This window comes from Hippocampus guttulatus, chromosome 15 (genome assembly GCF_054856545.1).
Source record: "Hippocampus guttulatus isolate MCC_2025c chromosome 15, RoL_Hgut_1.0, whole genome shotgun sequence".
NCBI lineage: Eukaryota > Metazoa > Chordata > Actinopteri > Syngnathiformes > Syngnathidae > Hippocampus > Hippocampus guttulatus.
Genome location: NC_141275.1, coordinates 1998728 through 2020989, shown reverse-complemented (window position 1 = coordinate 2020989; position 22262 = coordinate 1998728). Strand labels below are relative to the sequence as shown.

General features: G+C 43.5%; 1 protein-coding gene and 1 long non-coding RNA gene across 2 annotated transcripts in view; one reads left to right on the top strand and one right to left on the bottom strand.

The window, feature by feature from the left end:
* Positions 1 to 374: 374 nt before the first annotated feature.
* On the top strand, positions 375 to 1382 carry LOC147193446 (uncharacterized). Its single transcript, XR_015103091.1, has 3 exons — positions 375 to 742; positions 1166 to 1222; positions 1295 to 1382. It is a non-coding gene; the product is annotated as an uncharacterized LOC147193446 (long non-coding RNA).
* A 6846-nt stretch (positions 1383 to 8228) lies between these two features.
* Positions 8229 to 22262, bottom strand: part of amot (angiomotin) — a 54752-nt gene continuing 40718 nt past the window's right edge. Inside the window, exons 9-12 of the mRNA XM_086131429.1 lie at positions 18070 to 18198; positions 16238 to 16476; positions 14285 to 14539; positions 8229 to 11625 (exon numbers count right to left, since the gene is read on the bottom strand). Coding sequence (XP_085987555.1) covers positions 11492 to 11625; positions 14285 to 14539; positions 16238 to 16476; positions 18070 to 18198 — 757 coding nt within the window. The 3' untranslated portion in view covers positions 8229 to 11491. The remainder of the gene's footprint in view (positions 11626 to 14284; positions 14540 to 16237; positions 16477 to 18069; positions 18199 to 22262) is intronic.

The following is a 22262-nucleotide window of genomic DNA, read 5'->3' as shown; positions in this document are numbered from 1 at the left end:
GTCAATCACGTGTTTTCATGGGGGAGGGTGCAAGAGAGTCCGATGCAACTTCTCACTACAGGATTAGGCTTGACGGCAATGTTAAATAGCAAAAAAATGGCCATCGGGTGGCAGTGGTGCAAAAATCAACCAGGATCACGCAGCAGAAGTAGTAGAAAGGGCGTATAGTGAAGGAGGGGCGTATGTGGATAGTGGATTGGAACATTAGCAACTAGCAACGATGGAGAAAAGGAAATAACTAACTAAAAATGATTTTTTTTTCGGTATAAAGGCGTCCTCGAAACAAAACAACAAAGGAGATGGTGTTTGTGTGGAAGAGAAAATGACACTTCGGTCACTAATCGAAAGCGGCACCTGTCAAACGAACATCGGCCTGCACAAACATGGCGTGCTACACGCAGCCCGCATAGCTCACGCCGAGTTTCGAGTTCATCTGATGAAGATGAACTTGCTCCACGTCAGCGATCATCGCTTGGCAGAGCATTTTGTGCCTCCCGATGCCCCACGTCGCCCACAAATCGTCTCCCCGGCGACTTCCAGCGATGACGGCAAAGAGGCTGCATTGCTTCGCATGGCCGACGCCGGGCACACGTCAGCGATTCGTTGGAATCGTCTCGTAAAGACGACGGCGAAAACGATGAATTGGAGAGCGATTTGGATCCCGATATGTCGGACGAATATGTGCCTTCGGACATAACGGAAAGCAGCTGAGAGTCCTCGCCAGAGCCGCTGGAACGAGGAGGTAACTGCTGACTAGCTTGCAAGTTCCCATTCAAAACTTCATCACTTCTTATGCCCCCTCAGTCACTTTTATGTACCGCTACATTCCCCGCTATACTATACTATGAAGTTGCCAGTAACACTAATCATTTATGTACGGTTGATGTGGATGAAAATATGCGCTGACTTGCATGTCGCCATAGGTTTAAAAAAAAAAAAACAGGACACATTTGGTCCGCTCAGCTCTGCTAAAACCACTAGTGTTAAATTCATTGTCCGTTTCATTTCAAATTGGATGCTGAGCAACGTGGAATGAATAGTGTAAATAGCAGTGTGCGAGCATGTATGTGTGTGTGTGAGAGATGTTGAAATGTAAGTGGAAAGCAACAATAAAAAAATTGAAAAATAAAAGTGTGGTAATTGTACATACTTCTATACATTACAGATTGTCCAACCAGAAGCCAAAAGATGACGACTCCTCGCTTTGGTGGTGGAAAGAAAGGTAAATAAAATTATTGTACCTCACTCTGCAGCAAGATATATTTGCAACTTTTTATGTTTCTATAATTTATAGGTCGTGCATCTGGACGTAGTGGGATGAATCGATGTGGTGACAAACTGGATGGAAGCCAAAAACCATCTTCTACACAGCTGCACTTTTGGTCATAGTTCAATAGTTTTGTTGTGTGCAAATAAATTATTTTGCTACAAAAACATTATTTGTAATGTTCTTTTGTAGGAGGAACACATTATCGAGGTATTTGAGCTGCCACAAAAGCAAAAAATAGTGTAAAACTTGAAATGATGCTTGAAATGCATGCTTTTACAAAAAGCTCATTTTCTGTGGATTTCTGCAGAAAATCGGCCTTTTCCATAAAACTTAGCAGTTTTCTAATGCTGATTGCCAACGAACTTTTTTTTCTGCTGAAAGAAGAGAGTCTCACCTTTCTTTTGACAGGTTGCATGTATATATAGCAATAGAACAGAAAATTCTGTGGGCCTTGCAAATCAGTCAAAATTCAGTAAAATGTGAGGGATTGAGGGGGTGGCTCCAGTGAAAAGGGGTGGTATTCAATGAGTCAATTAATTCGATGGTACAATCATACGGTCGGTGCGGCGGCAAGGACTGAGCGCGGTCTTTGCTAAACACTTGACGCAAATCATGGTATATACTCGGGACATTATCCAAACATATAGCTTCAGATGGATTGTTACATGCCGGCCTTCTGTTCTCTGCTGCCGACTGCAAACAGTGAGCATAACAAAACGGACTCCAATTCTCGATAGCGGGACATTCGCTGGAGATGACGGGATTATGTTTCTTCAACCCCAGCAATCCCAAAACTAACGGTACGGAACGGGACCTCATTAGATAAAACTTACTGTATTCAATGTGGTTGCCTGATACCTTTAACTTTAATGGGCAGGTGATCTGTTTCACCTCCACCAGGAGTCGTCCATCCAAATCGTGAACCCTCTTTATGTCCTTTAACTCTTCCACCTGACAACCCAGTTCGTTTGCCAACATAGGGTCTAAAAAACAATCATCCGGCCCGGAGTCCACTAGTGCCTGAAACGGAAGAGCCCGTGAAGAACCGTAAAAAGTTCGTCTCTTAGAAAGTCCCCAAACGGACTTCTCCCTGCTCGGCTCCCGTGAGACGGTGCTGGATTTAAACTCACATTTGTCGGAGCGCGTCGCAAGGCGGGTCGGGGTAATGGGAAAGTCGGCCACTCGATGTCCTTGTTGACCGCAGTAGAAGCAGGCCTGGTCCCGAATCCGGCGCCGTCTCTCCTCTAGCCCCATACGTCCACCTCCCAGCTGCATGGGCTCCTCATCGGTATCGGCAGTCCCGGTACTGGAGAGCTGCTCTGGTCTGGACGGTCGCCAGGACTCGCGGGAAGGCCAACCACCCGCACAACAGGGCTGGGAACGGGCGTTTTCCCGTAAGTCTCCGCGTTCCCGCAAGCGATTATCCAAAACAAGGACCAGGTTAATAAGGTCCTCTAAAGTGGTGCTGTCATCACGGATTGCCAGTTCATCCTTCAAAGAAACATTTAATCCGCGCCAAAACAAGCCACAAAGAGCGCAGTCATTGTAACCACTCTGGGCGGCCAAGATCCGAAACGAAATTGAGTATTCGGCAACGGATTGTTTCCCTTGCTGAATAGCCAATAGCCATCCTTCAGCCTCTCTTCCCATGACAAGATGGTGGAACACACCACGAAACTCGGCGACAAAATCCGGGAAGGAAGACCAAAGCACGGGTTGAGCATTGCTAATTTCCACTGCCCATGACGCCCCCTGACCAGTCAATAGGCTCATAACGAATACCACCTTGGTAGAATCTTTCTCATACGCTTAAGGCTGCTGGTCAAATATGAGTGAGCATTGGTGCAAAAATTGGCTAAAGAGCCCTGGTTCGCCACCATAACGTGGAAAATTAGGTTCCCGCGCCATAATCGGGGGTAATGGTGCGGGAATAGCCTTAGTTGCTCCCGAGATGGCATTCCTCGGTTGCTTGCTTGTTCCATCCGGGAACTTAAATCATCAAGTCGATGAGCCAGCATGGCGACTGCCTCCCGGAGCTCCGCGAGCGCTTGTCCCTGCTGGCCCACTAGTTGCCCCTGGCTGGTCAAGGCAGTCATTATCTTATTCGCGTCTACGGGATCCATATTGGTCGGAGTATTTCTGTCACGAATTTGGGCGAGCCAAATAAGGCTTTGGATCCCAATAATCACCGACGTCAACAAGATCTCCGTGACAAAGAAATAGTTTCATGTATATAATAATAATGGTTAACAAAAGGCGCTGGACCTAAAACAGGGACCAGGAAGAACATGAAGTAACTAACAAAAAGCGCTTGCATCCAAAAGGCAAGGGAAGAAAACTAGAACCGAGTATGCAAAATAAAAACAACGTCTAGAAAAACATGCGAGAAAAATCCAATATCTATAAAATAAAAGTCTGCCGAGCAGAGTAAAAAGTACAGAGAAGCTTAGAGCGAAAAACACGACGAGAACAATAGCAGAATAAGGTCAACGAGCGTGGAAGTAGCAATGCAATACACAATACTCCGACAACCCTTTGACAGCCGAAGGGTCCTATATACAACGTCCCTTAATTACAAGATTGGCAGCAGGTGTGCAATCAGACAATACACTCGGACTGCCACCTGCTGGCCAGGCCGAACAACAGAACCCTGACAAACATATCACAGGTAAACACAGTCAATTGTATTCAATTGCTGAAATTAGTACTCAGACATGACCGAATATCAAGCATTTATTTTTATCATCATGCATCTTTTCAGAAATCTGTGAACACCATTGTTACTGGAGTACACTAGCACCAGTCTTTGGGCCTCAGTGAAGTAAAGCATGCTGTGTCAGTAAAATGGGTTGACATTAATGGTAACATATAGTCCTAAAGTCTCATTTTTTGCTAAAGCACTTTACAGCAACACACCACACTTTGGACAGATCAAGAACATACTGTATATGATGTGAACTCTACATGAATTTGTTTTGAGTGTCAGCTACACCAGACTGTATGGTTTGTGAGGATCAAGCAGATCTTAAAATGGATGGATGGATGGATGTATTCAGCTTTTTGGGGTTTGTAGACAAACAACCAATCACACCTAAGAACAATTGAGTGTTCCATTAACCTACCATGCATGTTTTTGGAAGGTAGGAAGAAACCAGAGTACCTGGAGAAAACCCACGCAGGCACGCGGAGTAGTTGTACATTCAAACTCCATACAGGTAGGCCAACCCAGATTCAAACCCTGGACCTCTGCTCTGTGGAGCAGATGTGCCAACCAGTCAATAACTGTGCTGCTATGGTTTCTTTAACTTAGACTAAATTGGGCAGAAATTTTAAATCAGATAGCTTCCATGCTTATATAGCAACAGAACTCACACCACGTGTGGACCAAGATCTGATCAAAGCCACTCCTGCCATCAAGTGGTGATTTATCATACTTAAGTCATTCCCACCACCTTGATACTGAGGAGCTGCGTGACACACTTGATTTTTTCCCCTCCATAAAATACACCAAAAATGGCATTAAATTAGTTAAAAGAATCAAGGACGGAAGTGGATTTTTGCCTGTCCCAGCACACGGAGAAAGTACAAATTGAAATTGCTGGTCACAAAGAGCCAAGAAAGAAACCCCATAACAAAGTGCTTGCAAAGGCTAGGTACAAGAGAAAACCGAGAATACACAAATGAAATAGTCCAATAACTTGAAACCAAAGATCAAGATCGATTTAAAAAAACAAAAACAACAAACTTAAAGTTCTATGACAAAATGAGAGTGACTATGAAAGAGAGGTCTCGAATACAACAGCAACCAAGGTCAAGAATCTGACAAAGTAGGCGGTTCCTGCTGGAGGAAATCACCCTTCACTCCTTCTGGGGCTGAAAACAAAAGACAGACATGACACCGTGTTTGTATGCTGGAGTAAGTGACTTCACTTTGCTTCAAGAGAAGGAGCATTTGTTCTCCGTCCAAAAAAAGTTAACACATCGGCAGTCGGTCTGGTGACTGATTGTGAATGTGTTGGCAGCTAAATGCCATCTTGGTTGACACTTAAACAATTCAACCCAGCCGGTTAAGAAAGCTGGCTGCGTTGTATGCCTCTCGGTCCCATCCCACACTGTGTGGGTGTGCGTTTTCTACTCTATTCGCTGCGTCTGCTTATTCATGCGATGGACTACATACGTTTGACACCAACGCGAGGCGGCCAAAAGTTCATTTCAACCTACTTGAGCGAATTGGGCTAAGGACAAAAATTGCCTTGGAAAACTAAGTGCGTGACTGGTCACCCATATTGCATTGAGAACGTGCCAGCATGGATGGACTTCTTTATTAAAATTAACGCCACCCTCCCTAGCTCCACTGCTGTGTAGAGAATTGCCCCCCGCTGCAACAGCTGGTGACCTGCGTGGGTTTTCTCCAGGTATTCCGGTTTTCTCCCACATTGCAAAAACAAGCTGATTGAACACTAAATTGTCCCGAGATGTGAGTGTGAGCGCAAATGGTTTAGTCTCTGTGTGCCCTGCGATTGGCTGGCAAACGGTTCAGGGTGTCCCCCATCTACTGCCAGATAATAGCTGGGATAGGCTCCAGCACCCCCCCCCCCCCCCCCCCCCCTGCGACTCTTGTGAGGATTAAGCGGATCGGAAAATTTATGATTAACATACAGATCCTTTACACCAGCGGTCCCCAACCCCCGGGCCGCGGGTCATTTGGTACCAGGCCGCACAGAAAGAATAAATAACTCTGATTAGTTCAGTTTTATTCATTTTGGAATCTGAAAGATATTTTATTTTGAAAAATTACCAGATTCTGTGACATCCGTCTACAGCAGGGGTGCCCAAACTTTTTGGATCGAGGATCTACTTTTCGATCAACTAACCTGACGGGATCTACCCTTACCGGCACATGCGCGCGCGTGCACGCACACACACACACACACACGCCATGATGAGAAAGAGCCTGAAACTGAGGCAGGCGATGCACTTTTGCAGCCTGTTCACTGTCGTAGCTCACACGTACCGTTTTAAAGTGCTTCCCTGAGCCCTCCTAGGTTCCTATTCTTTGCCCGTGCCCTCGGTGAATTGTACACGAAGCAAACTCTGAATGAGAATAATGTCGATAAAAGATAGATCGCAACAGCTCTGATCACAAGCTGCAATTGCAGACTGCTGAGCACAAACAACTTCCAGTGACGTCATCACGCGCCACCATAAATTCAAGATTTACCTGCTTTATTTTATTTTTTAAATACTTATTTTGTGAAAAGGAGACTGATAGGATGATTATGGTGCAGCGTACGTTAACACAAAAAAATATATTACTAACATGTACAAAGACACCCAAATGGTTGTTGTTTTTTTTTTTTTCTCCTCGACACTCTTCGGATCTACTTGGGACCTGTTTTAGATCTACCGGTAGATCAGGATCGACGTAATGTGCACCCCTGGTCTACAGTATGTCATTCTTGACGCAGGTCAAGGCGCGCTCCTCAGTCATGTGATAGGTTACCGCTAAAATGAAACCCGGGAGCTAGCTAAATGAGAAAAAAATATATATAAAACAAATTTCTTTGATGGGGAAAAATGCCCAGCCAGCAGACAAGCTGACGACTTTTAAGAAAAAAAAGGCTCCATTTAATAGACAATATTAATATATAGATAAATAAATAGATAATATTAATATACGGATTTATCTCAATGGGAGATTCCCACGCACCAAGCCCACTCCGCATAATATGCGGTGATGGTAAGTCGTATTTTTCATACACTTTGTATCTTATTTTGAAGGCATGTTTAAATGTTACATTAGCGACCAGATAGGACATGCCTTGTGTCATGATCTGTGTTTATTATTATGTTTCGAAAATACTACAGTTTTCATGCAGGTCATATATTAATTTGTTGTATTTGTCACACCTTCAAGGCCGGTCGGTGAAAATATTGTCTGACATTAAACAGTCTGTGGGTCAAAAAAGGTTGGGGAACTAAACAAACACAAAGTTATCATGTTTACAAGTTTCATTTTATTGGATGCTTGGTTCACCTCAGGTGTGTGTGCTCTCGCAGCTTGTACACAATGTACACAGAGAATCAAGGCCAAATTGAAGGCGCTTGTTAACCGATAATACAGGATGTGCCCCCACTGTGATGAGAATGTACTTGAGTAAAGTTACAGTTGTCTCAGTTCGTGGAGAAATAAAGTACCTATTGTTTGTGTAGGGAGTTGTCTGTGTCTAAAAATGTCTACTGAAGTGCGTAACGGAGGGCCGGCCGAAAAGCGCGGCATGCAAAAGAGGGAGAATGTTTGCCTGATGTTACTTGTAATTTGCATATGTTCCCAATAAAAGTTCGGCATGGAGCACAGAAAGTTGAGTTTCAGTTGGAGAAGCGAACACTGATTGGCTTCATCGATAACTGAACTCCCTGCCGGCAGCAAAGACAATCTGAGTCTGTTTGTTCAACTTGTTCGAGGCATATCTCTGACAAAACCACTGCTTTATACGACATAAAGTTAAAAAAAAAAAAGAATAAATGGAACTTACCAGTTAAGGTTATTTCACCCCAATCACATGGCAATAGACAGAAATGATGTTTGCCACAACTTGTCGTTCATTACAGCCTCTGCAAAATCAACTCAGGGAAAACTGAGACTTAAAGTTCAGGGAGAACTGAAGCACGAGGAATCCACATGGAAGAGTGTACACTGTACAGGAAACAAAAACTTCAGTAGGTGCCAACAGAGATTACTGCAGTCGGGTAAAGCACAAACTTGCACTGAGGACTGCTTTGGGAGCCAACTTATACCAGCCCAAATGAGCTGATGAGTTACAGGTGGGTGATGAGCTGGCGAGCCTCAGGTGTGAGGTGCAGAGCGCCCTACCTGAGATCTTTTGACACAAATTTACAAGCCAAACTTGATGTAGAAACTTTATTTAAAATTATTCAAAATAATAAAAGTCTAAACAATAAAACATGAGTGCAAGTTAAAATACATGATCTCTTTGCAGTTGTTGCAAAATAACCGGGGGTCAAAAATACAACCAGTGCCAAAAAAACTACTAAACGGTAAAAAAATAGATTTGGTCCAACACAGCAAGCAACCTATCGATAACACTGTACAGCAGAATTTACAATTGGTTGATCAGCATGACTAATGTTGCCAAAGAAACTGAAATACATATGGGGTCCCAATTATAAACATGTTGAAAGGATTTATATGAAATGTTTGTGTATGTATACGTACAAAACCCCACATCTACCTGGTTAAGTGCACCACAAGGTTCGTATTATAGTGTAACCTTTAACACTTCTATTCAACCATTCATTATCAATCCAAAGCACCTTATGAATGTATAGGCATATCTCTGAGATGGTTGCTGGCTCTTTACTGTGAACTGTGGCAGCTACTGACATGGATAGTGAACTGATTATATGTGAGGTGGAGTGTGATTACAAAGATCTTGCCGAAGTGATGAAAGCAATGTCATGAAAAATAAATGCAAATTCAGCAGCGGCAATATGCCATACTTTTCAAAAATTAAGTCAATTGGTTGGATGCAAAGGTGGAAGTAAGAAAGAAAAAACACATTCCACAGCCGATGCGCATGCCACAGGTGGGCACTGAATACAAATTCATTTTTACACAGAGCACTTAATAGCATTGTGAATTAAAATCACCCAGGACACTTGGTATTCTAAGGGAAACGTGGTTGCCATATTGCATCCAAGACAATTATACGGGCAGTAACTATATGACAACAAAGGACAAGGCATCATAGGGAGTTGGTTTAATTAATAGAACATGAACAAAACACATGAGATGTTATGGTCTGTTGAAACCAAGGCTGATTGTTTTGGGCCATAATGGACTACAATATATGCATGGCAGCCACGGATTTTTACGAGTGGACTAGCAATGCCGCATAATACTTGCCGTCAAGATAAGTGAAGCCACCAGCATCCATCACAAGTTGCCACTCGCAAAGCTTGAATACATTGATTTTTCCACCGTGTTTTCACATTATTTTTAAATATACCACTTTGAATGGCATATGCTTGTACCAATAAGGCAGTGAGAAGCATATTTTGGGTGACAACAAAATAATACAATATATAAATGATTTTATTTTAAGATTTCGAGATCACAAAACTCTTACAATTTAACAACTACAATTAAACAACAACAAATAAACAAATAAAATACTACGTTCAGATACTGTGCAGTTTTGGTGTCGCTGGGCTTTCCGTGCATGCCGCCTGTCAAATCTGCCTGCTTAGACATCAAGTGCTCACAAAGGTCTCTGAAGAAGAGCAATGCTGATCACCGAAATTGCACAAGGTCTGAAGAAAGAAGTTGTGCTTTCGGGAGGCTGAATAACAAGGCCAGAGTGTAGCCCAACACTGCATTATTTTAACAGGCTATTAACAGCACAACACTAGTTCATCCAATTCACTATAGTCAGTCGCCATGACAGAACTCCTCTCCTTCCTTTTTCCTGTCGACAGTATTTTATACACTGCCACTTAGTGTACAGTCACAGAACATAACGAAGTGATCCATGCTTTTGAAACAAATAACATACACTTCAGTAGGACACTTAGAATTAATTTTCCCAAGCCGCGCAGAGCCGCAACATCAGGATGAAAGAGCCGCATGCGACTCCGCAGCCGCGGGTGGCCGAACTCTGGGATAAATGGGTGGATGGATGGATGGTGTTCAGTTGATGTTGCAAACACTAAAACAAGGGTGCCCATTACGTCGATCGCGATCGACCAGTAGATCAAGGACTGGTCCCAAGTTGATCCGTGTAGAGGGGAAAAAAACCCCAAACATTTGTGTCTCAGTGCATGTTAGTAATCCTGTATTTTTTGTGTTAATGCACACTGCACCCTAATCATTCTATCAGTCTCACTTTCACAAAAAGTACCGCTAACATGGAAATTGTTCGCGCTGAGCAGTCTGCAGTTGCAGCTTGTGATCAGAGTTGTTGCGCTATATCTTTTATCGTTATCATTATTCTCATTCAGAGTTTGTTTTGTACAATTCACCGAGGGGACGACGGGCAAAGGATGGGAATCTGGAGGGCCGAGAGAAGCATTTTAAAACAGTACGCGTGAGCTACGATCGTTAACAAGCTGCCAAAGTCGTATGACTCAGCGTCAGGCTATTGCTCATCATGGCATGCGTGTGTAAGTGGGTGCGTGCGTATGTGCGCGGTAGCGGGTCGATCGCGGGAGGTTGGTTGATCGAAAAGTAGATCTTCGGTCAAAAAAGTTTGGGCACCCCTGCACTAACATATGTGTTATTTAATGTTGTTTTCGCTATTATGTGTAGTAGTCTGATGATTCAGCATATTAATTAAACATTTGACTAGTATGTTTTGTTTGCTGCTTGGCTACTGACAAATCAGTCTACAAAGCGCAGCCCAAAAGCAAAGGTGATTTTAAAATGTGATAGTGGACAGTGGACATATGTACACATTTATGTGGACATATGAGTTTGTTTGAACTGTTTACTCCATGATGTTTTGAAACAATAGTTTGATTGAAACATTATTATTGGGACAGAAAGAGGCATTTTTCAATAAACAAAAATAAAAGGAATTAGTGAAATGTGTAAAAGCTGTGATACGTGCTTCACAAAGAAAATACCGGTATGTACAGTACATTATTTTTGTATCGAGTTCAGGGGCGTGCCAAGCACAGAAGATGCCAACGACCGCTTTTGATAGCCCCCGATTTGATTTTTTTGGTCAATGAGTGGGGGCGCGTGTGGGCAGCGTGTGTAAACATTTCTTTTCGAACATAGCAGATTTTCATTTTGATTTCATTTCACTCCCGGCGACGGACATGTGTAACTGTTGCCGTTTTTCTCTTGCAGTGACCAAACCGCGCTGTTGGAGCACAGAGCACAAACCACTGAGGTAAAAATTTGGCACGCCAGTTTGCTTTATAACCACATTAGAAAGTACGCAAAGTGAACCTTTCCAAGCTGGCATCCGTTATGCATAACTCAAAATAAATATTTTCATATTTAGGGAGGGACAGACCTTTCTCAAAGAATGTGCCGCTTCAGCATGCGCATTATTCTATTATTGATCCGGCGCTTAACGTGCACCTAATACATTTACAGTATGTCGACTGGGGGTTTGGGGAGCGTGACGCTGTGGATGCCCGGGACCACCTCCTCATTGCCGCCCATTCACTCATTTGGAAGAGCTAATGGGGTCAGATGAGAATCTCCATCATGTCCTTGTCCACTTCTTGGTGGGTGGCTCTGGCTGAGGGATGATGCTGTGGGTGGGTCTGGGACTGGATCGGGACCCTTCGCTCCAGAGTGCTGCTCTGAAACACATGTCCATCTATAAAAATAAGAACAAGAACATTAGCAAAATAAAATAGATCAAGATTATATGATTCAATTTGAAATTGCAGGTGCCAGCTAGCATTACATAATAACCACGTGTATGTTTTTTTCTCAAACTAAGCCAGTGTTTTCTCCACAGTAGGAGACTCACTGTTCAGAACACTCAAGCACACTCAAGAGACAGATATAACTTTCCTTATCAAGTACTGTACTGCTTTTGAGTTTAAACTGTACTGGGTTGTTTTAGTTGTTTTACTTTTTTTTGATATCCACACACCAGGTTAGCCCATCAGTGGGGGCTCAGTAACCTGTTTTAAGTACCCGCAGCATCAGACACTTGCGTGTACATCCATCCATCCATCCATTGTCTGAATATAACTAGGCAGCTATCGAATATGTCAGTATTCGAGTGTCCTATTGAAAATTCTGGAGAATAATCACGTATTCAGGGAAATATTTTTACTTTATCAAAATACATCTGACAACCAAAACCAATTGGTTTCCTATTTTTAAAATAAAACTACTTTATTTCTGAAATCCACATTGTGCATAGCAACAAAATGTACTTTATAGTCGCGAAACATTTTCAGTGGGGACATTTGAAACAGATACAAATTTAACCTAAAACTGAGCATTTCTTGTGTTGAAAAGCATTAAATACAATGTTTTAAAAGCCTTTGAGCAACTTCACTTGAGCGGGTAGCATTTTAGCATTGCTGTGTGTTTATAAGGAATAAGACATATTGACAAGCTTTGCAAGTGTGAAAGGCCCTAAAATGAAAAGACCATGAGAGGAAACAGTTGAAATGGTGAACTACATGTTCCATGAATTTCAGCAAGTGTTGAGAGGATTCGCTTGTTCAATAATGACCCCGAGGAGTCGTTTCATGACACAACACACAGTAGCTCAGGAAAAAAGGAGAATTTTCTCTCTTTTTAGTTGGTGCGAAACATTGAAAATAATTTGTGGTAAAATGGTCAGCTGACTTAAGATGCCTTATTTCAAAAGCAAAGTGGTCTAGATTACAAAATTCACCAGCACCTGCGCTGAGCCAGGTTACTCACATGGAGACTTTTTTTTTCAACTGAAAGCATAAAAAGGCATCAAAATATGGACATACATGTTACAATTAGATTATTGCACAATAAATGAGAGATGTGCATAATGTAAAAAAAAAACAAAGAAATAGAGTGAAGAATAAAAATAATGGTCATTTAATTTTTAACTGCGTCCTCCTCATTTTTGCCCTCTTTAGTTCATCTTCTCTCTCAGAAGTGGTTTTTGCCTGGCGTTTTGTGAAGGACTGATCAAAGGGCATTTGCTTTTGTCTGCTTTTTGCAATCCTTCGAAAATGTCCAAGGCAAACATCAGCATAGTGTGGAAGTTGTGTTCGTGGACCATCGACATCCAGTAGGGGCCGTTTGACGACATCTCAGGAATGAACTGTGTGTTCTTATTGAAACTCTGCTTTACTGAAACTGTTGTGGAATGTGAAAATACTCCCCACACCCGTTAGAAGATCGTGTATCAGGGAAATCCTTCCAATAAATGCAAGGAGACAAACGCGCTCTCTTCAGAGTTGCCCTGGAACCTGTAACGGTTTACATTGCAGAGCCAGCTGGAGAGCTGCTCTGAGTTTGTGAACCAAGACATGTTTTAGCGCACTCTCTCTTGCAAGAAAGACAACCATGCCTGCCTCCTGAGTCTTCCTGTTCCTGATGTGTTCTTAACATCAGATTACCAGCATTAACCTAACAATTTTTACCTTTCGTATCTTGAAATTTCTTTCAAAACAAGAGATAATATTTTCCTGTTGAGGATTTTCATAACTTGCAAGTTTCGTATGAAGAGACATTCGTAAGTAGAGGTACCACTGTACAGAACAGTTTAATCATATAAATTTTGTTGTTCCACATGACACGTTGACTATTCTTCAGATATCAGTTTTTTTTCTTTTAATATTGGGAATTAGTAAAGCTGAGCTGGTTTGAAAATAAAATTCAATAAAAAATATGTTGGTTATTTGGAGTTACCTTTTAATTAGAATATGTTTTGTGTATCAAAATATAAAATTGAAATTGCCTATCATATTGAATTGGATCATTCCAAAAAAGCGATAAATCATTTTCAATCAAATCGTGAGGCTTCAACACAACTCGAAGACAACACAATCTTCATACAGATCTCAACATAAGTGAGTAAACTAAGACAGACTTGTAAGAAAACATGGATTCCTTATTTCCTTTCAAAATTTGTTTTCTATGGCACACAACAGTAGAAAATATAAATTCATACATGGAAATGTATTTTTTTTTATAAATGAATGTTGCAACATTACAAAAATTGAACATACAATGAAATATCTTGCCAAACAAAATTAAACAATATCAATTAAAACAAAAGTCAGTTGAATCATCATTTTGGTGCATCATGCTGCATTATCACCTTTCTGAAAATTGCTGCGTTTTGTGATATATTCTACAATTTCATATGTATTATAGTTCACATTGGTGGAGAAATAAATAATCTTGGTATTTTTGACATCACTAAAACCTAGCTATATATCAGGTGCGTGTTGACGCAGAGCATTCAAAAACATAGTTGTTTGTGAATAAATATTAGAAAAATGAACATAATGCTCAGTTTGTCTTACCAGTGCCACGCTCAGTGATGTAGAGGGGGCTGGTGCTGGACAATCGGTTTGGCATCATCATACTCTGAAGGGCTGGGGTGCCTGGCTTACTGGTGTCCTGACTCTGATTCTTGTCCGTCTGTGTGCAGCTATCCCTACTGCCTGTCTTCGAGTGAACTGCTGTCGTTTGTGTCGAAGGAAATACCGGGGAGGGAGATGATGTCATAGATTCTGTCCTGAGAGAGTCTGGGCGAAATTCTGGACTGAGCAGAACCCCTGGAGGAGAAAAACAATTTACCTTGATTTTTTTGTAAGACTACTGACTACCACCACCAGGCTTGGCACTGGGTCATGAAGCCTAAACAGAATAAATATCTCCTGGCGACACTTAAGCTTGTTTTGCCGCTCTCTTGTTATGTGCGCTGCACAATTGTACACACGGCAAGGCCATTGTTGGACGATTAACGCAAAACTTTAGGGAAGATGTTTTTTTCCTGAGTTGGTGGCTTGATGGCTAAGTGCATGTTGTAGTGGTACAAATAAGCTGTTCCTTGGTTGTCAGCTTGCCTGCACTTCAGCTTCTCAAAAAAATCTGGATACCTGGGATAATGAAAACGGGTTTTATATGTCTCTGCATTTCAGGACTAAATTAATCTCAGTCTTTGCATGTTTTCAACATGTGTTCTGAAATGATGTATTTAGAAAAAAAATAATGTAATGTCTTTCAGGGTTTGTTTTTTGCAGTATGATTTTTACTCAACATTTTTTCAACACATTTAAATGTAATCATTTCCATCACAGTATTAATGTTTGAACTAAACAATGTTGAAAGGGTTTACAATATTGTTATTTTAAGAAAGGTATATTTTAGGAAAAGAAACAATTTTTTTTTAAATGAACACGTAGGCCCACTATGTTACTGTATTTTTGATGAAGGCCACTATAATGGCATTTGTAAAACGACATTTTTAGGTGGTACTAGCTGTAAAAGGTTTGAGGCCTTCGTTATATGAGTTATATTTTTTTAAATTATGTTGCTATTATTACGGGCATACTTTGTGCAGTATGTTTGTGTACAGGAAGTTATAAACTATATTTGGCACATAGAATTTTTATGATTAATTTACAGTTTACAATCATAATGACATTCATGATTACTGCATACATACTGCATACAGAATCTATGATCACAAAGATGTTAGTCAGTGTGCAATGTGGAATTACGTTATATACATCAGGGTCGGAATTTGTATGGAAAAATGTGTAAAAACACATGAAATAAAATTGGAGATAGGTCAAAAACAAACGTACCTGTGCTCTTCAGTATTTTTGTGTTTTGGAAAATCGTCACTAAGTGACCCTGGCCAACTTCCCCTCTGTGAAACCATTTGAGTATCCTTTTTCACACAACCCAAAAAACCATCTGTTCTCTTCGAAGTGTCGAAGCCAGGGGGATTTAAACAAACAGTCAGACTTACTATGACGACTTGTCTCTTGATTAAGTGGTTATTGCGCCGTGTCACAGTCAGTAAGTTTTATTTTTGGACACAGGTAGGGGAAACTCAAAGTTGCATGACTCGGGAGCAATGACGTTGGTTTATAGTGCAGAAACCAATCAAATATTTCGTCTATTCAGGGTCCCATTCAAGGGGCTAGCTTGCTAACCCTCACGACTATGTCGCCGGCATATGTAATTCATGCATCATCGGATTGAATACTGCAACAAATCACATGCGAAATTTCTCCGCGAAGAAGCTAGTGGGATTATTTGCAAACGGACATTTGTTCTTTGTCGTCATGACTTTTGTTACGTGTCTTGCCGGAGCAATTTTGACGGACGAATTGGTCCTTTGCTGGAGTGGAAAATATGGGAAATTTTGACCATGGCGCATGGCAAACCCTCACCACCATTACACTTCAAGCCCACTGTTTGTAAAGTACACACATAGTGAAGAACACTTTATCAACTCTTACCTAGGCTCCCTTTCCAGCTGTTATCTTTGCGTTCTTCAATGATGGCTGAGCTACTGAGTCCAATGCTATGAGAGAGCACTCCTGAACTTCCAGGGCCAGCATTAGAGATAGACATCAGAGACTTGGAGGGCCTCATTGCAGATGGCACATCTGACTTGATTGGCTCCTTCTTGGAGCGCTGGTGGAGTACCTTGATCATCGCATCCTTCTCTATGATCTGGGCATGGAGATTCTTTATCCTTAGTCAGAAACAACAGGTTATACTGAATTAGAAGAGTGTAAAAAGAGATACTGTACACCCTGGAAGGATTACCTGTCAATTGCAGGATTGATACTGAGAAACATTGAGGGGAAAGTTAAAGCCTTTTCACTTTGCATTTAGCAGAGCGCAATGCGTTATTCACAAACATATTCATTGTGTATGTGCTGTGATGGTGCAACATGCAAGGTGAGCATGTCTTTGTGTCCACCTATGCTCGTTTACCCGATCCCTTGTGTTACCCAATCAGTGTTCCCCACCATTATTTTAATCCTTGCCAACTCCCATACTTATGTTGGACCAATGGTTCTTAACCTTGTTAGAGGAACCGAACCGAACCAGTTCATATGCACATTCACCGAAACTTTCATGAGTGAAAAATATTTTTTATCTATTTATTTTTACAAATTTAAGACATAAAATTGATTAAAAACAGAAAAAAAACGCTAAATAAAGTTTCAAGACATAAGTATACGTTTTTTAAATTGTGCACAAAATGAACCAGCCAGTGATGGCCAAGCGGGCGTGTCATAACTGACATGTTGAGTCAGGTGTGCCTTAACCTCCATGGCAGAGGCTCCGTCGAACCCCTGAGAAGAACCGATTCACCAAACAATGATTTCGTTTACAGGGCTATAGAATTTTTTTATTACTGATTACTTAAAAGGGCTACTACTGACACCTGATTTTGACTTTTAAATGTCTGGGAAAAATGTGGGATTAAATGGGTTAAGAACCACCGTGTTAGACACTTCCTCTGTTACCATCATGTGGAAGAGGCTTAACACGTGTGGTCAGTATGTCAAGCTTTCACCCAGTCATCGCATCAGCTGTCTTCTGCATGCAGCCCCTTTTTTTAGTTACGTTGTATTTCAGTAGATTTTCAACTTGTGTGTTATGTCTGCTCCTGGGTACAAATTGAACTTGTCATGTGACACTGGCAACATCATTGATGTAGTCAAGGAAATCCATTTTCATCATGCAGAGTGAAAGATTCAGCCTTAGTTTGGAAGTTAAACCTACCCCTGGCCAGCCTTGATTTCAGTCTTAATTTAGACTTTGAGTGTTTCATCAAGACAGGAGATTATTTAACTCAAGAGTAGAACTAGTCTGAGTCCATATTTCTGAAAGTTTTATCGATAAATCCTGGAATAAAGTAGGAGTTAATCTAGAACCAGGATTAATCCCAGTACGGTAAACTCGGCAAAAGAATTTAGGGCCCAACACTGACCCATGGGGGACACTGTCAAAAATATTCAAACATGATGAATCACCCAATTTGACACATGGTTGTCAGTAAATAGTGTTAAATCCAGTGAAACACAATGCCGCAAATGCCATGATTTTTTAGTTTGATTATGATTACATCATAACTGATTGTGTCAAAAGATTACTGTGACCAATTTTCTCTGACCAATAATGTTTGTAATTTCTTTAATCGCTGTGAAGGGACAGTAAAAAGTCATGTTAATTTAAAGGCTTGAAGAAACGTCTACATTTTTTACAGAGAGTAACAGTCTACATTCTGCATTACTGATAGTTATCAAGAAAAATACAGAAGTTTCGAAAATACCTGCTTTCCATGTCCATACATCGGCGATTCGCCATTAGTATCTCTTCTTCTTCTTTTTGAATGCGGGCCTCCACTGATGTGTCATAGCTGCTGCTGGAAGAATGACTTAACATTGTGACAGAGGTGTCCCTGTAAAACAAACAACTGTTTTAAGGGTGAAACAAACAACACTCTCTGTTGAAATTGCTGTAACCAGTGAGTGGCCCATCAGATAATACAATGCAGAGAAGCATTCACACACATCTGATGTACAACTGGTTAGTACAACTGCCTGTTTTGAGGTTGTGGGTTCAAATCTGGGCTACGGCCTTCCTGTGTGGATTCTCCACATGCCTGTGTGAGTTTCCTCTGGGTGCTCCAGTTTCCTCCCACATTCTAGAAACACACATTTTTGTTTATTGAAGACTCGATGTCAGGGGTGTCCAAACTCAGTCTTTGAGGGCTCCTATCCAGCGTGTTTTAGATGTCTCCTTCCTTTTTGTCTATTATGTGGGTGGTCAGGCAGGTTACAATTGGGGTTTCCAATAGCTGATATCTGTTACTGATTATAGGGACAAGCAAATTATTTTCAACAAGGATAATTTGTACTTGTCTTATCTTTACATCATACAAAATTACGGTATGCCAGTTGGGATGACTATACATCATCAAATCTGGTCATGTTGTCCATGTTGTAAAATGGGTGCGACCAAATCCTATGTTGGTGCGACCAACTGAAAAAGTTGGTAGCTCCAGTGCTTTCAGTGTAAAAGTTAGTGTAGAGTCCTGCAGTCGGCAAAAATTGTTTTTGCATTAAATAGTGATTGACCATGAGGATAAAGGAACAAACAAACTGTTCAATAAATGATTAAAATGAATATTTGGGGTTTTTTTCGTTTTTGTTTTTTGATGGAGCTGACCTCCAAAATGGGAGCGGTGCTGGTGTGAAATGTTTCACCCATGAAATGGTTTGTCTGTGAAATGATTTAGTAATTGGAAAGGAATAATTAATCTTAATTATTACTAGAAGAAATCCATCCATCCATCCATTATTGAGGAACCCGGCAAACCCATCCATCTATCCATCCATCTCCTACTGCTTATCCGGGGCCGGGTCTCGGGGGCAGCAGCTTTAGCAGGGAAGCCCAGACTTCCCTCTCCCGAGCTACTTCTTCCAGCTCTCCCCGGGGGATCCCGAGGCGTTCCCAGGCCAGCTGGGTGACATAGTCTCTCCAGCGTGTCCTGGGTCGTCCTCGGGGTCTCCTCCCGGTGGGACATGCCCGGAACACCTCACCAGGGAGGTGTTCAGGAGGCATCCGAATCAGATGCCCAAGCCACCTCATCTGGCTCCTCTCGATGTGGAGGAGAAGCGGCTCGACTCTGAGCCCCTCCCGGATGACCGAGCTTCTCACCTTATATCTAAGGGAGAGCCCGGACACCCTGCGGAGAAAGCTAATTTCGGCCGCTTGTATCTGGGATCTCATTCTTTCGGTCACGACCCATAGCTCGTGACCATAGATGAGGGCGACAAAGGGCAGCCTTGGCGGAGTCCTACCCTCACTGGAATTGATTCCGGCTGACTGCCGGCAATGCGAACCAAACTCTGACATTGGTGGTATAGTGACCGAACAGCCCGTATCAGGGGGTTCGGTACCCCATACCCACAAAGCACCCCCCACAGAACTCCCCGAGGGACACGGTCAAACGCCTTCTCCAAGTCTACAAAACACATGTAGACTGGTTCGGCGAATTTCCACATACCCTCGAGGACCCTGCTAAGGGTGTAGAGCAGGTCCACTGGTTCCACGGCCGGGACGAAAACCACACTGCTCCTCCTAAATCTGAAGCTCGACTTCCTGACGGACCCTCCTCTCCAGCACCCCTGAATAGACCTTACCAGGGAGGCTGAGGAGTGTGATCCCTCTGTAGTTGGAACACACCCTCCGGTCCCCCTTTTTAAAAAGAGGGACCACCACCCCGGTCTGCCAATCCAGAGGCACTCTCCCCGCTGACCACGCGATGTTGCAGAGGCGTGTTAACCAGGACAGCCCCACAACATCCAGAGCCTTGAGGAATTCCGGGCGGATCTCATCCACCCCTGGGGCCTTGCCACCGAGGAGCTTCTTAACCACATCGGTGACTTCAACCACAGAGATAGGAGAGCCCAACTCAGGGTCCTCAGACTCTGCTTCCTCCGAGGAAGGCGTGTTGGTGGAGTTGAGGAGGTCTTCGAAGTACTTTGCCCACCGGTTCACAACGTCCCGAGTCGAAGTCAGCAGCGCCCCATCCCCACTGTACACAGTGTTAGTGGTGAACTGCTTCCCCCTCCTGAGACATCGGATGGTGGACCAGAATTTCCTCGAAGCCGTCCGGAAGTCGGCTTCCATGGCCTCACCAAACTCTTCCCACGCCCGGGTTTTTGCCTCGGCGACCACCGAAGCTGCGTTCCGCTTAGCCAGTCGATATCCGTCAGCTGCCTCTGGGGTCCCACAGGCCATAAAGGCCCGATAGGAGTCCTTCTTCAGCTTGACGGCATCCCTTACTGCTGGTGTCCACCAGCGAGTACGGGGGTTGCCGCACCAACCACCTTACGGCCACAACTCCGATTGGCCGCCTCAACAATAGAGGCACAGAACATGGTCCACTTGGACTCAATGTCCCCCGCCACCCCCGGAACATGGGAAAAGCTCTGTCGGAGGTGGGAGTTGAAACTCCTTCTGACAGGGGATTCCGCCAGACGCTCCCAACAAACCCTCACAATCCGTTTGGGTCTGCCAGGTCGGACCGGCATCTTCCCCCACCATCGGAGCCTACTCACCACCAGGTGGTGATCAGTTGACAGCTCCGCCCCTCTCTTCACCCGAGTGTCCAAAACATGCGGCCGCAAATCCGATGATACAACCACAAAGTCAATCATCGAACTGCGGCCAAGGGTGTCCTGGTGCCAAGTGCACATATGGACACCCTTATGTTTGAACAAGGTGTTTGTTATGGACAATCCGTGACAAGCACAGAAGTCCAATAACGAAACACCACTCGAGTTCTGATCGGGGGGGGGGCCTTTCCTCTCAATCACGCCCCTCCAGGTCTCACTGTCATTGCCCACGTGAGCATTGAAGTCCCCCAGCAGAACAAGGGAGTCCCCAGCAGGAGTCCTCTCCAGCACACCCTCCAAGGACTCCAAAAAGGGTGGGTACGCTGAACTGCTGTTGGGTGCGTATGCACAAAGAACAGTCAGGACCCGTCCCCCCACTTGAAGGCAGAGGGACGCAACCCTCTCGTCTACCGGCGTGAACCCCAATGTGCAGGCACTGAGCCGGGGGGCAATGAATATGCCCACACCTGCTCTGCGCCTCTCACCGTGGGCAACTCCAGAGTGGAATAGAGTCCAACCCCTCTCGAGAGAACTGGTACCAGAACCCAGGCTGTGTGTGGAGGTAAGTCTGACTATATCGAGTCGGAACTTTTCTACCTCGCACACCAGTTTGGGCTCCTTCGCTGCAAGAGAGGTGACATTCCATGTCCCTAGACCTTGCTTCTGCAGCCGAGGATCGGACCGCCAGGGTCCCTGCCTTTGGCTAGCGCCCAGCTCACACTGCACCCGACCCCTTTGGCCCCTCCCATCGGTGGTGAGCCCATGAGAAGGGGGACCCACGTTGCCTCTTCAGGCTAAGCCCGGCCACCAGGCGCTCGCCAACGAGCCCCACCCCCAGGCCTGGCTCCAGAGGGGGGCCCCGGTGACCCACGTCAGGGCAAGGGAAACTGGGTTCCATTTATTTTGTTCGTCATAAGGGTTTTTTGTGAGCCGTGCTTTGTCTGGTCCCTCACCAAGACCTGTTTGCCATGGGTGACCCTGCCAAGGGCATAAAGCCCCAGGCAACTTAGCTCCGAGGATCATTGGGACACACAAACCCCTCCACCATGGTAAGGTGACGGCTCACGGAGACGGCAAACCCAGAGAAAACCAATGCGGCCATGGGGAGAACATGCAAACTCCGCACAGGAAGGACGGGGCGGGAATCTAATCCATCACCTTTGCACTGTGATGCGGACGTGCTAACCAGTTGACCACCATGCCGTCCCATGAGAAATTATTTTCTTTTATTCATTTTGATAGGAGTAGTGCTAGACATGTTTGTATTTTGTGGATCCTGTTGTGTTCTTTGCATTCGGGCCCCGTCATTGGACGTACTGACCACCATCTTATCTGGATG